Here is a 13,252-nt window from a genome sequence, read left to right as displayed (position 1 = left end):
CTTTTAAGATTCTCTCTTTGTCTTTAACCCTTGGCATTTTATTTATGACTAGAGGCCTGATGCACGAAATTCGTGCAAGAATAGGCCTTCCTTCCCCTGGCTGCTGGCACCGACTTTCCTCTGGCATCTGGGACCCGGGCTTCCCTCCCAGCCCTGGCTTGGTCCAGAAGGTTGTCCGGAAGGACATCGGTCTAATTAGCATATTACGTTTTTATTATTATAGATGTGTTTTGGTGTGGGTCTCTTTGTGTTTCTCTTGTTTGGGACTCCCTGTGCTTCCTGGACTTGTAAGTCTATTTCTTTCACCAGATAGGGGAAGTTTTCTGTCATTATTTCTTCAAATAGGTTTTCATTGTCTTGCTCTCTTCTCCTTCTGGTACCCCCATGATGCAAATGTTGGTATGCTTGAAGTTGTCCCAGAGGCTCCTTACACTCTCTTCATATTTTTGGATTCTTTCTTCTTTTTGCTCTTATGATTGGGTGTTTTTTGCTTCCTCGTATTCCAAATCATTAATTTGATTCTCAGAATCCTCTACTGTACTGTTGAATCCCAGTAAATTATTCTATATATATATATATATATATATATATATATATATATATATACATTTTATTGCTTTTTTACAGAGAGGAATGGAGAGGGATAGAGAGTTAGAAACATCGATGAGAGAGAAACATCAATCAGCTGCCTCCTGCACACCTCCCACTGGGGATGTGCCCGCAACCAAGGTATATGCCCTTGACCGGAATCGAACCTGGGAACTTTCAGTCCAGAGGCCGACGCTCTATCCACTGAGCCAAACTGGTTAGGGCCAGTAAATTATTCTTTATTTCAGTTAGTGTATGCTTAATTTCTAACTGGTCCTTTTTCATGTCTTTGAAATTCTCACTAAGGTTCTTGAAAGTCTCACTACGTTCCTTGAAGCTTTCATTAAGATCCTTGAGCAGCCGAAACTGGTTTGGCTCAGTGGATAGAGCGTCAGCCTGCGGACTCAAGGGTCCCAGGTTTGATTCCGGTCAAGGGCATGTACCTTGGTTGCGGGCACATCCCCAGTAGGGGGTGTGCAAGAGGCAGCTGATCGATGTTTCTCTCTCATCGATGTTTCTAACTCTCTATGCCTCTCTCTTCCTCTCTGTAAAAAAGATCCTTGAGCAACCTTATGACCATTATATTGAACTCTATATGTAGTTGTTTGTTTGCTTTCATTTTATTTAGTTCTTTTTCTTGGGATTTTTTCTGTTCTTTCATTTGTGACATGTTTCTTTTTCTCCACATCTGCTTCCCTGAGTTTGTTTCTATGTATTAGGTAGAGCTGCTATGTCTCCTGGAATTGGTAGAGTGGCCTTGTGTGGTAGGTGTCCTGTAGGGTCCAGTGGTTCAGACTCCACAGTCACCTGAGCGGGGTACTCTAGCATTGCCCCTGAGTGGGCTGTGTGCACAGTCTTGTTGTAGTTGAGCCTTGATTGCTGTTGGGGTCACTGGGAGGAATTGACCTCTGGGCCAATTGGCTGTGAGGACCAGCTGTGACTACATTGGAAGAGCTGCTATGCAGGAGACATTCCTATGGAGCAGGTCTTGCTTCAGTGGGCTTTGGTGCTCACTGAGTCTGCCCCTTTAGTGTGTTGCGGTGGATGTGTAGGGTTGTAATCTGGTATGGTCTGAAGCTGTCCACTGGGTGCACTGGTTCTGGGGCCTCCTGGGAGGAGCTTCAGAGCAATCTGCAGATGGCTGCTACTTATATTGGGCTTGGAAGTGTTCAGGTGAGGCCAATCTGTGCATAAAGGTAGGTTGGTGCTAATGCTGAGTTTTGGGCACTTATTGATAGCTGTGGGGCATGCTGATGCTAGCTGCTGCTTGTTTGAAAGATTTTAGGAAAGTCTGAAGCCTGAGCCAGGACAAGACATTCATATGGAAAAGCTGCTGCAAACAGCTTTGGTGGGTTTGCAAATTGGATGGGTTTTTTAAAAAGCCTTTTGTTTTATAGATTTTATGTGGGTTATTTGGGAAGAGGATTGATTGGTTGGTTTAAAATAGTGGTTTCTCCCCTAGAACTTAGCCTTGTAAATCTCTTAGGTGTATATAACTAAATACCCCAAGTACTATTTCTTGTTTCTTTAAAGTGGTTTCCTTCAGTGCAGTAAACATTAGTTGAATGCATTTTAAATGCTAAGTATTCTCAAAGCAAAAAAACAAAACAAAAACATTACCTGCCCATGTGAAGCTTATATTCTAGAGACTGGAGACCTGTAAATAAAATAAAACTATATAGAGCGATATGTGCAGTAATAGCATGTACAAAGTACAAAAATAGTATAGAGGACTTTTTATGATTTATAACTTGCATGGTTTCTTATGGCCTAATTACATTATATTTCATAGATAACCCTAGAGCTTGACAGTGCATTATTTCCTGTCTATCCTATCTAGTAAAAGAGTAATATGCAAATTGACTGTCACTCCAACACACAAGATGGCTTCCACAAGATGGCCGGCAGGGGAGGACAGTTGTGGACGATCAGGCCAGCAGGAGAGGGCAGTTAGGGAACACCAGGCCTGCAGGGGAGGGCAGTTGGGGATACCAGGCTTGCAGGGGAGGGCAGTTGGGGGGGACCAGGCCTGCAGGGGAGGGCAGTTGGGGGGGACCAGGCCTGCAGGGGAGAGCAGTTGGGGGCAACCAGGCCTGCAGGGGAGGGCAGTTGTGGGGGACTAGTCCTGCAGGGGAGGGCAGTTGTGGGCGACCAGGCCTTCAGGGGTGGGCAGTTGGGGACCAGGCCTGCAGGGGAGCTGTTAGGTGTCAATCAGGTTGGCAGGGGAGTTGTTAGGTGGTGATCCGGCTGGCAGGCAGAAGTGGTTAGGGGCAATCAGGAAGGCAGGAGAGTGGTTGGGAGCCAGCAGTCCTGTATTGTGAGAGGGATGTCCGACTGTCCGTTTAGACCCACTCCTGGGATCTGGTCTAAATGGGCAGTTGGACATCCCTTGAGGGGTCTCAGATTGGAGAGGGTGCAGGCTGGGCTGAGGGACGAATTTCGTGCACTGGGCCTCTAGTATACTCATATTTGAGGATAACAAATTTCGTGCAGAGGGCCTCTAGTATATTCATATTTGAGAATAACTTTATTCTTTCAAATCCTAAAGTATATTCAATTGGAAATATACTTAGTATAGTATAATGATCCTATTTCTAGCACCAACAGTATCTTACCTGATAATAGACAAACATGCTAATTGACTGTACCTTCGCGACGCCCACAGCCAATCAGGAGTGAGTAACCAACAAAGATGGCGGTTAATTTGCATACTCGGCTCCTCTGGACCTCTGAGGAGCGTAGGAAGGTAGAATGGCAGCCCCGGACCAGAGCAAAAGCAGTGCCGGCAGCTAGGGAAAGGAAGGCCCATTCTGGCACGAATCTTCGTGCATCAGGCTTCTAGTATACTATAAACATTTAGAAGTAGCATTTTATTTGTGTAATGGCAGTCTCCCCGTTAGTCTTCCCTTGAAGACAAAGAGTACATCTCTTTTTTCTACTGTATACCCAAATCCTTGACAAATGTCTGGCTCTTGATACTGGCACATAAGACATACTCAGTAAATATTTATGGACTGGGAACAAACAGGCAGATGGATGCATTATTATTAAACTGTTTGCCTGATATCTATATATCCTCTTATCTAAGTATCATAATCTTTCATTTGCCTTATTGTTTTCCCTAAGATAAAATCTTAGAAATATTTAAACAATTTTTGTAATTAGAAATAGCATAACATTCTTGACACTAACATATTTGACTATACTCCTCATTTCAAATGAAAATAGTGATGAATATAATAAAAAGGGGGAAGGTCGGGGGAAAGCTGGACTGGGAACATCTGCAAGATACAAAGATGTTTCTCAAACTGCTGGTTGCAGTCTGCTGGGGACCATTCTAGATCTTTTACTTTCAGACTTTTAAAATAACAATAAAATGGAATGGAACGGAGTATAGTAGAATAGAGGAAAAAATATCAGAGTACATGTATGAAACTGTCTGTAAATGAATATGTATATTGAGCCAAAATGTAAAACACATACTGTATTTTGTGGTAAAATAAAAATTGTGCTACAAAAATTATCTCTCACTTTGCCGCTATAGTTACAGAAATTCAATCTATAAGATTAATTCCATATGTAAATATTGACCTCTGGCTGCTGCTCATTTCAAAAAACAAATATTCCCAGTCATATATTTATTGTGAGTCTGTTAGTTTGCTTTCCTATTTTGATAGAGGTTTTCTTGGGCAGGAGAAATCTGTTTTCAACACAACTATGTACGTATAGAATTCCTATGGAAATTAATAAAATATGTAATTTATTTTTATTTATTTTTGCTTTTTTTTTAAATAAAATCTTTTGGAGGAGAAATTGCATAAAGTAAAATGCACCTATTTTAGGTTTACATTTTGATGAGTTTTGACACACTTAAATTAGTCATGAAGCCATCACAGCAATCAAGATACAGCATTTCCCTTTTACACCTTTCTTTTTCTTTTCACACCTGTATACTTAATCTTCTTTTCCCTTGCCAAGGGAAATCTGATCTGATTTCTGTCCCTGTAGTTTTGATTTTTAGGAATGTCATATAAATGGAATCAAACTATATGTAGTAGCAGTTTGTGTGTTGCTTCATTCACTTAGCATAATGCTTTTGAGACCCATTTATGAGTGGTTCTTTCCTTTTTATTGCTCAGTAGTATTCTGTTATTCTTTGTTTATTCATTTACTCGGTAATGGACAGTGAAGTAGTTCTAGATTCTGGCAGTTATAAATAAAGCTGCTGTAAACATTCATATATAGGTCTTTGTATATACATATGTTTTTATTTTTCTTATATATTAGTAGGGTTGCTGGATCAAATGGTAATGTATGTTTAACTTTATAAGAAACTGCCAGACTGTTTTGTTACTATTTTACTCTGGTGTTTTACTTTTTGGTTGTATCAAACTTGTGTATTAAATATAGTCATGTTCTGGGTGTGTGTTTTTTTTAAGAAACTGCCAGCCTATTTTCTTATTTTGCTATCCCCACCACCAATGTATGAAGGTTGCACATGCTCCACATCCTTGTCAACACTTGCTATTGATATTTAGCCATTCTAGCGAGTTTTGATGTGGTGTCTTGTTGTGATTTTACTTTGCATTTCCCAGATAGCTAATAATGTTGAACATTTTTTCATTTGCTGATCTTTTATTCATATCTCTTCTTTTTTTCTTATTATTGAGTTGTGAGAGTTCTTTGTATATTCTGGATACAAGTTCATCATCACATAAGTGTTTTACAAATATTTTCTCTCACCCTGTAGCTTATCTTTTTATTTTCTTAACTAGAGGCCCGGTGCATGAAATTTGTGCACAGGTAGGATTCCTAGGCCTGGCCAGCAATCAGGGCCGATCAGGTTCCCCACCTCGCCACCTCCTCCTTCCCTCACTGCCTGAGCACTGCCACCACATAGTTCCCCCCACCATCCTGCCTCTTCCTGCCCTCGCTCCCTCAGTGCCCTGCCAACACCACCACTGGTCACCTGGAATGTTCTGTGCCGCCCCCTAGTGGTCAGTGCATGTCATAGCGAGTGATCAAACTCCTGGTCTCCCGCCCGGTCAAACTTCCAAGGGGACACTTTGTATATTAGTCTTATATATATATAAACTAGAGGCCTGGTGCACGAAATTCGTGCACTGGGGGTGGGGGGGTCTTTCAGCCCAACCTGCACCCTCTCCAATCTGGAACCCCTCGGGGGATATCCGACTGCCAGCAGTTGCACATCCCTCTCACAATCCGGCACTGATGGCTTCATACCGCTCGCCTGCCTGTCTGATTGCCCCTAACTGCTTCTGCCTGCCAGCCTGATCACCCCCTAACAACTCCCCGGCCAGCCTGATTGATGCCTAACTGCTCTGCTGCTGGCCCAGTTGCCCCCAACTGCCCTCCCCTGCCAGCCTGGTTGCCCCCAACTGCCCTCCCCTGCCAGCCCGGTCGCCCCCAACTGCCCTCCCCTGCCAACCTGGTGGCCCCTAACTTCCCTCCCCTGCCAGCCATCTTGTGACCACATGGGGCGGCCATCTTGTACGAGGGTGTGACGGTCAATTTGCATATTGCCTCTTTATTATATAGGATAGTATCTTTTGAGGAGCAAAGCTTTGTGTTTTTAATTAAATGCAGTTTATCAATTATTAAGTGGTTTGTATCTTAGCTAAGATATATTTGCCTAATCCAAGATTACAAACATTTTCTCCTATGTTTTCTTCTAGAAGTTTTATAGATAAGCTTAGTCATATAAGTCATGATGTATATCATATTCTATATAAATATAAGTAAATTATCCACTATAAAATAAGTAAATATACCTACTATATTACATGTTGGTCTCTAGTTTTGTTTTGTTTTTATAATACCTTCATTTGGTTCTGATATCAGGGTAATGGTGGCATCATAATATGAGTTGTTGATCTACTTATGAGCATGTCAAAGGAATTGATATCTGTTACCATTGATCTGATATCATGTATTATTTTCTAGTTCTTCCATTTGTTTTCTCTCTTTGCTGAAATTCTTCATCTGCCATTGTGTATTGTTTTACACTAGATGTTTTAATATTTTATTTATACTTAATTTGAAAATCCCTTTCTTTTAGACCAAAAGTCTGGGTCATCTCTAAGTCTGTTTTTGCTGATTGCTTTATCTATTTACAATGGGGTTGTTTTTTTATTTGCTTGTTTGTCTGCATTTTGAGTTTTCTTCCCCCCCGCCCCCCCCCCCCCCCGCCTCTCTCACTCTCTCTCTCTGAATGTTGGATATTATATGTATTAGAAAAGAGGCTGAGGTAAATGATATTTACATATTTTTGTCCAGAAATAAACAGGCCATTAATGTAAAGGTAAGGCAAATCTTGTCAGTAGTTGAGCTGAGTTTGGTTTTTGTTCCTTCAGTATATCACAAGCTTCATTTTCTATAGTTTTAAGCTGCCACCACTTTGTGTTTAGAGTGGGCTTTGGGTTCTAGAGGGTTTTTCTCTGTCATTCTGCTCCATCCTCAGATTTTGGTAGTCTTTGCAGGCCTTGCCACAGCATGAGGTCTCTCTCTCTGCTGTTGCTTGAGTCCCCCAGCAATAGACGGTTGTTGTTTGTTACTTGGTGCTAGGCTAATAATTGGGGGTGGGAAACAGGTCTCTGATGTCTTTGTTCAGCTTTAGTCTTTGGCAAATCTGTATATCTGGGCTTGGGCTTAGGGCACCCTCAGGATTTCTACATATGCCACTGAGCGGGTGCACTTGTCTCCTGCCCTGCCTCTAGTGTTTTCTTGAAAGCACCTAGTGGAGGCCAGTGGAAGAGTTTGAAAATGCATGCAAACTCCCCTTGTGCTTGAGGCACATAATTATTCTAAATTTACGTGCTAGCTTATATTTGACTTTTAAGAATTTGTTACAGCCCTTGCTGGTTTGGCTCAGTGGATAGAGCATCGGCCTGCAAACTGAAAGGTCCCAGGTTCGATTCAGATCAAGGGCACATGCCCAGGTTGTGGGCTCGATCCCCAGTGGGGGACTTGCAGGAGGCAACCGATCCATGATTCTCTCTCATCATGGATGTTTCTCTCTCTCTCTCTCTCTCTCTCTCTCTCTCTCTCTCTCTCTCTCTCTCTCCCTCTTCCTTCCTCTCTGAAATAAATAAAAATATATTAAAAAAAAGAATTTGTTACAATTTTAGCTAATTTCTTCTTACTCACCTACATTATAGCAATGCATTTCTACCATCTCTGCCAAAAATGAAAATTGTGTCCTGTCTCTCCTTGGCGGGTTTGTCACACTTTAGAATTTAGTTTATTTGGTTGTAGTGTTATCTCAAATCTCTGATGGACTCCAGAAAACTTATGATTTTATATATTACTAGAGGCTCGCATGAAATTTGTGCAAGGGGCTCGGCCCCCGCCACTACTGCGACTGCCTTGGCCCCCGCCACCACGGCTTCATCTGGAAGGTCATCCAGAAAGATGTCCGGAAGGATGTCCGGTCTAATTAGCCTATTACGCTTTTATTTATTATTTTTTAAAATATATTTTATTGATTGTTTACACAGAGGAAGGGAGAGGAATAGAGAGTTAGAAACATTGATGAGAGAAACATCGATTAGCTGCCTCCTGCACACCCCCTATTGGGGATGTGCCCACAACCAAGGTACATGCCCTTGACCAGAATCGAACCTGGGAACCTTCCGTCCACAGGCCGACGCTCTATATACTGAGCCAAACCGGTCAGGGCCACTTTTATTATTATAGATTTGACTTATTAGAGTGGGGCAACATTCTCTTGTGACTTTTTGTATCCTAAGATGAGACATTTTATTAATATAAATTTATCTTTAGGTTTATATTTGCCATATACTAATGAAGTCAGTGAGACTAAAAAGACTGCTTGGATTAACCCCAAAAATGTAGTTAGGGGAATGCATGACTGTACAGGCTTATCTCATCTTCAGCGTACTGAAACTAGACAACCAATGGGTCCGAGCTGCCTCTCACTACTTGAGCCAATTAAGCAGAGACAGGGTTGAGTCATATATGAGCATTTATTTCAATAATGCCAGCAGTATGGTAGAGCAGCAGGTCATCCATGAAAATTTGCTCTACCCTTCTCCACAAGCCAGCTGCTTATATTGGGTAAAAGGACAAAGATTACATGGAAAAGTAGGAATTGCAGGCATGGGGAAGTAGGCAACATATAATGTTAAAGGTTACAGGCAGTGTGGGCTGGTGGGGAGGGGGTCGCAAAGGGCGAGTGCCTCAGGACCAGATTGTTTTAGCAACAAGGTTGTTAATCTTTCCTTGATGATAGGCAGTTCTCAGAAAAGGAGAATGGACTGTATTCCAGTGTTAACTCCCAGGTCCCAGGGCATACAACTCTCAGCCAGGTTAAAATGTGCTTTCTCTAATCAGAACAGAACCATCATGGTTAACAGAGCATGATTAATATTTCTTATAATTATAACTAGCGGTCCAGTGCACTAATTCGTGCACTGGTGGGGTCTGGCCGGCCCGGCACCAATCGGCATATCAAGGCTGGGCCTGTCAGAAGGAGGAGATGATGGGAGGTTGGCCAGCTGGCCCACCCTGATCGGGACCCAGTCAGGGCCAGGCCGACTGGGGGGAGGGCCCCAGGCTATGGGCTGGCCAGCCCCGCCCCTGAATGGGACCAGGGAGGAGCTGTAGGAGGTTGGCCAACCAACCCCACCCCTGATTGGTGTGGGGGAGCTGATCAGGGGTGGAGCTGGCTGGGGGGAAGGACCGAGAGCCAGTTGGGGTGGTGAGGGCTGATCAGGGGTGGGGTCAGCAGTGGGGAGGGGCTGTGGGTGGTGGGCTGGCCGGCCCTACCCACAAATGGGGTAGAGGGGCCGATCAGGGACCAGTAGCCTGGGGGAGAGGCCAAGGGTGGTTGGCCAGCTGGCCCCACCCCCTATTGGGGGAGAGGGGAACAATCAGGTGTGGGGCTGGCCTGGGGGAGGGGCTGTGGGCCCATCGAGATGGTGGGGGCCCATCAGGGGCGGGGATGGCTGGGGGAAGGGGCTGCAGGAGGTTGACCGGCCTGCCTCGCCCTCTATTGAGGTAGGAGGTGCCATCAGGGGTGGGGCCAGCCAGGGGGAAGGGCCACAGGGGGGGTTGGCCAGCAGACCCCACCCCCTGATCTGTCTGGTTCGCTAGCCACAGTGGGCGTCATAGTGACTGGTCGTTCCGGTCGTTACAGCGTTTTGGTCGCTGTCTTTTTATATATAGTCTAATCCTCACTATTGTATTTCTGTCCCTAACAATACCATGAATTTGAATTGAACAGCTGTACAGTTACAGTGCCTCCATGGAAGCCTTTTCAGGAAATACAAGAGCAGAGTAGAGCAAATAGAGAAGTCCTTTAACCGGAGGAGAATGTTGATGGGAAAAATATACATAAAAATGAACTTCATTTTTTTCTATTATTATGTGATGTTTTATTTTTAATTTTCATTTCTTTCACTTTGCCTATTTTCTAGTTTTGTCTACAGCCAACTCTAATAAGTAATATGTATTTTTTAAATGTTATTTTTAAAGTGATAAGTTGGTTACTTCTTTTAATCATTCTCTTAGGCCACGAAAAAATATTAAATGATAATATAGAATTGATATGGTAGTGACTGAAAATGAATTATATGCATTACTTACTGTGAGGAAATGAAAGAACAAGTGGGAATTTTAGAACCTCTTGGTACTTATGATCTTATTTGTCATCATGGAGTAAGGATAAGTTTAAGAATAAATTAAGCGCTACTCTCAGCTGTTAGTTTGTCATTTCGTTAGAAAGCTTTCTTTTCTTTAAAAGAAAAGTTTAAAAGTTCTTGATAAACATCCCCCCCAAATCAATAATTTTATTAATTTCAGTGAAGAAATTAAAGTTCAACCAAGTCAGTTCAGAGAATCAGTAGAACCAAATGGAAGGATTTATGAGGAACAGAGAAAGCTAGAAGAAAGTTTTACCATTCACTTAGGTAAGTATATTAATTTTTTCCAATCATAATTTATTGTAAGTTGTGAAGCTTTTTGTATGCTATAAGAAAAATTCCTAGCATATGAGTAAAACATACCTATGTTAGTTTTAATTATGAAGTATATCCTGCTCCAAAAAAGCCTACAGATTTTTGGCTATAAGTTTTAGTTTATATGTTATTTTTTGCAAATAGAAAGATTCAATATTACTAGTTATTAAAATGGGAAAATGCAAGGCCTATTTTCAGTAATTTGTAGCACAGATTTATCTGGATGCTTGTCTTAGGAATTCGCAGCTAAGTATCTTTCTGGGATTGTTGCCTATATCCCCTAGGAGCTCAGTTGAAGACCATGCATAATTTGAGATTGCTGAGAGCAGACATGCTGGATTTCTGTAAGCACAAAAGAAATCATCGAAGTGGTGTGAAACTCCATCGACTCCAGACAGCTCTGTCACTTTATTCCACATCTCTCTGTGGCCTGGTTTTACTAGTAGATAATAGAATTAATTCATATAGTGGTATTAAAAGAGGTAAGTTAACATTATACATATTTATTTCATTAAATTTTTTTAAATACCATTCTCACAAAGAAAGAAATTAAATTATGGAGAAGTTGAAAAAATTTTTTAGTCATCCCAGTGTTCAAGTAGACCAAATAATAACCTACCGGGCCACAGCTATTTTAGATTTGTTTCAAGCTTTAACATGGGCATGGTGCTTTAGAATATTTAATTTTTCTTAAAATTGTATTATATTGTAAACAATGCTCTTACTGGTTCCTTGTTTCAAGGTACAACAAAAAGAATAATCAAGATATAAATGTAGCCCTAGCTGGTTTGGCTCAGTGGCTAGAGCATCCTGGGTTCAATTCCGGTCAAGGACACATGCCCTGGTTGCAAGCTCGATCCCCAGTGGGGGGGGTGCAGAAGGCACCCAATCAGTGATTCTCTCCCATTATTGATGTTTCTATCTCTCTGTCCCCAGCTTCCTCTCTGAAATCAATAAAAAGATATTAAAAAATAAATAACAGCAATAGCTTTAAAATATATATATATATAAATGTAGTTTCAATTTAGAAACAGATCCTGGCTTTAGTGAATTTTAACTTATCCATTTGTACCTTTCTGTTTTTTTAAATAACCTATTTCTTAAATGTGCTAGGTAAAATGTATACCTTCCTTCAGAATACAACTCATTTTTTATGATTACTTAAAAAATTTCAATATATAAACTGTTTTAAAATACATAACTTTTTAAAAGAAGCTTGAATAGAGTCTATTTGTGACTGGATTATGGTCAAAGTATCTATTGTTTAAAGAAGGCTTGGAATTACCTTAAAATTTCCTTGTCTATTGTTTGCTCTTTTGAGTGATTGAGAGATTATTTCTGATAAAAAAAATTGCTGTACTTTAACTTCATAAGACATAATTGTTGAAAGGACAAGTATAAGAAATCATACTTGTGAATTTTATATTTTATTTCACCAGATCTCCTTGTCTGTAAGTAAATACTAAATATTTGATAGTTCACCTTTAAAGTTTGTACATGTTTTGGGTTCCTTAGATTTTGCCACAGTTTGCCAAGAGTGCACTGACTTTCATTTTCCTCGAATTGAAGAGCAACTGGAAGTTGTCCAGCAGGTGGTACTTTATGCTAGAACCCAGCGCAGGAGTAAGTTGAAAGAATCGCATGGTCAGTGAAACTCAAATTTTTAAAAATTTCACTCTCATAATATTCTGTCCCTACACACTCTAATAGCATATGGGCCATCATTGAAATACAGAAAGAGGTGGAAGAAAGAAATTAAGAACAAAATTCAAGATCTTTAGGAGCTTAGATTCTGTTCTTAATTCCCCTTTTAGCATGATTTTGTACAAGATCCTTAGCTCGTGCATCGGGCCTCTTGTAAGTATTAATTCTAATATATAAAAAGCCAGGGGCTGTCACAACCAAAACAACCAGACGGATGACCAAACACAGGCTGCATGGGGCAACCAGGCTGGCGGGGGGGGGTTAGGGGGGGTTAGTGAGGGAAGACCAAACAACTGAACAGCAGGCTGCATGGGGTGACCAGGCCTGCAGGGGGGGTTAGTGAGGGACAACCAAATGACTGAACAGCAGCAGGCTGCATGGGGCGACCAGGCCAGTGGGGGGACAGTTGGGGGTGACCAGGCCAGTAGGGGGGCATTTTGGGGTGACCAGGCCAGTAGGGGGGGCAGTTGGGGGTGACCAGGCTAGCAGGGGGGGCAGTTAGTGGCAACCAGGCTGGCAGGCAGAGGCAGTTAGGGGTGATCAGGCTGGCAGACAGATGAGCGGTTAGGAGCTATCGGTCCCAGATTGTGAGAGGGATGCCCGATTGCCGATTTAGGCCTGATCCCTGGGATCGGGCCTAAACCAGCAGTCGACATCCCCTGAGGGGTTCCAGATTGAAGAGGGTGCAGGCTGGGCTGAGGGGACCGCCCCCCCCCCCCCCATGCACGAATTTCGTGCACCAGGCCTCTAGTGCATAAATAACCTTGCACATACATCATTGTGTGTGTATGGCCATATCTATAGAATAGATTCCTAAGGAGAAATTCCTGGATTGTAGGACACTTACATTTATAATTAATGTTAGTGTCCTTTAATTCACTGTCCATAGAAGCTCTACCAGTTTCTATTCTCACTATAGGTAACTGTGGCTTTACTATGGCAGTATGTGTATGACAGAGCCA

The 13,252-nt window shown here is 42.0% G+C and overlaps 1 protein-coding gene across 3 annotated transcripts in view; it reads left to right on the top strand.

The window, feature by feature from the left end:
- The window catches only part of C7H12orf4 (chromosome 7 C12orf4 homolog), a 62,912-nt gene that overhangs the window by 26,780 nt on the left and 22,880 nt on the right, over positions 1–13,252 (top strand). For 2 of the 3 annotated variants that reach the window (XM_008143747.3, XM_028148533.2), the window contains exons 7-9: positions 10,432–10,538; positions 10,871–11,068; positions 12,102–12,230. In XM_008143747.3, the coding sequence (XP_008141969.2) occupies positions 10,432–10,538; positions 10,871–11,068; positions 12,102–12,230 (434 nt within the window). The remainder of the gene's footprint in view (positions 1–10,431; positions 10,539–10,870; positions 11,069–12,101; positions 12,231–13,252) is intronic. The other variant, XM_028148534.2, reaches the window with a different exon arrangement.

The sequence above is a fragment of the Eptesicus fuscus genome, chromosome 7 (genome assembly GCF_027574615.1).
Source record: "Eptesicus fuscus isolate TK198812 chromosome 7, DD_ASM_mEF_20220401, whole genome shotgun sequence".
Lineage (NCBI taxonomy): Eukaryota > Metazoa > Chordata > Mammalia > Chiroptera > Vespertilionidae > Eptesicus > Eptesicus fuscus.
Note: the sequence above shows the minus strand (reverse complement) of the source record. Positions and strands in the feature narration are given on the sequence as shown.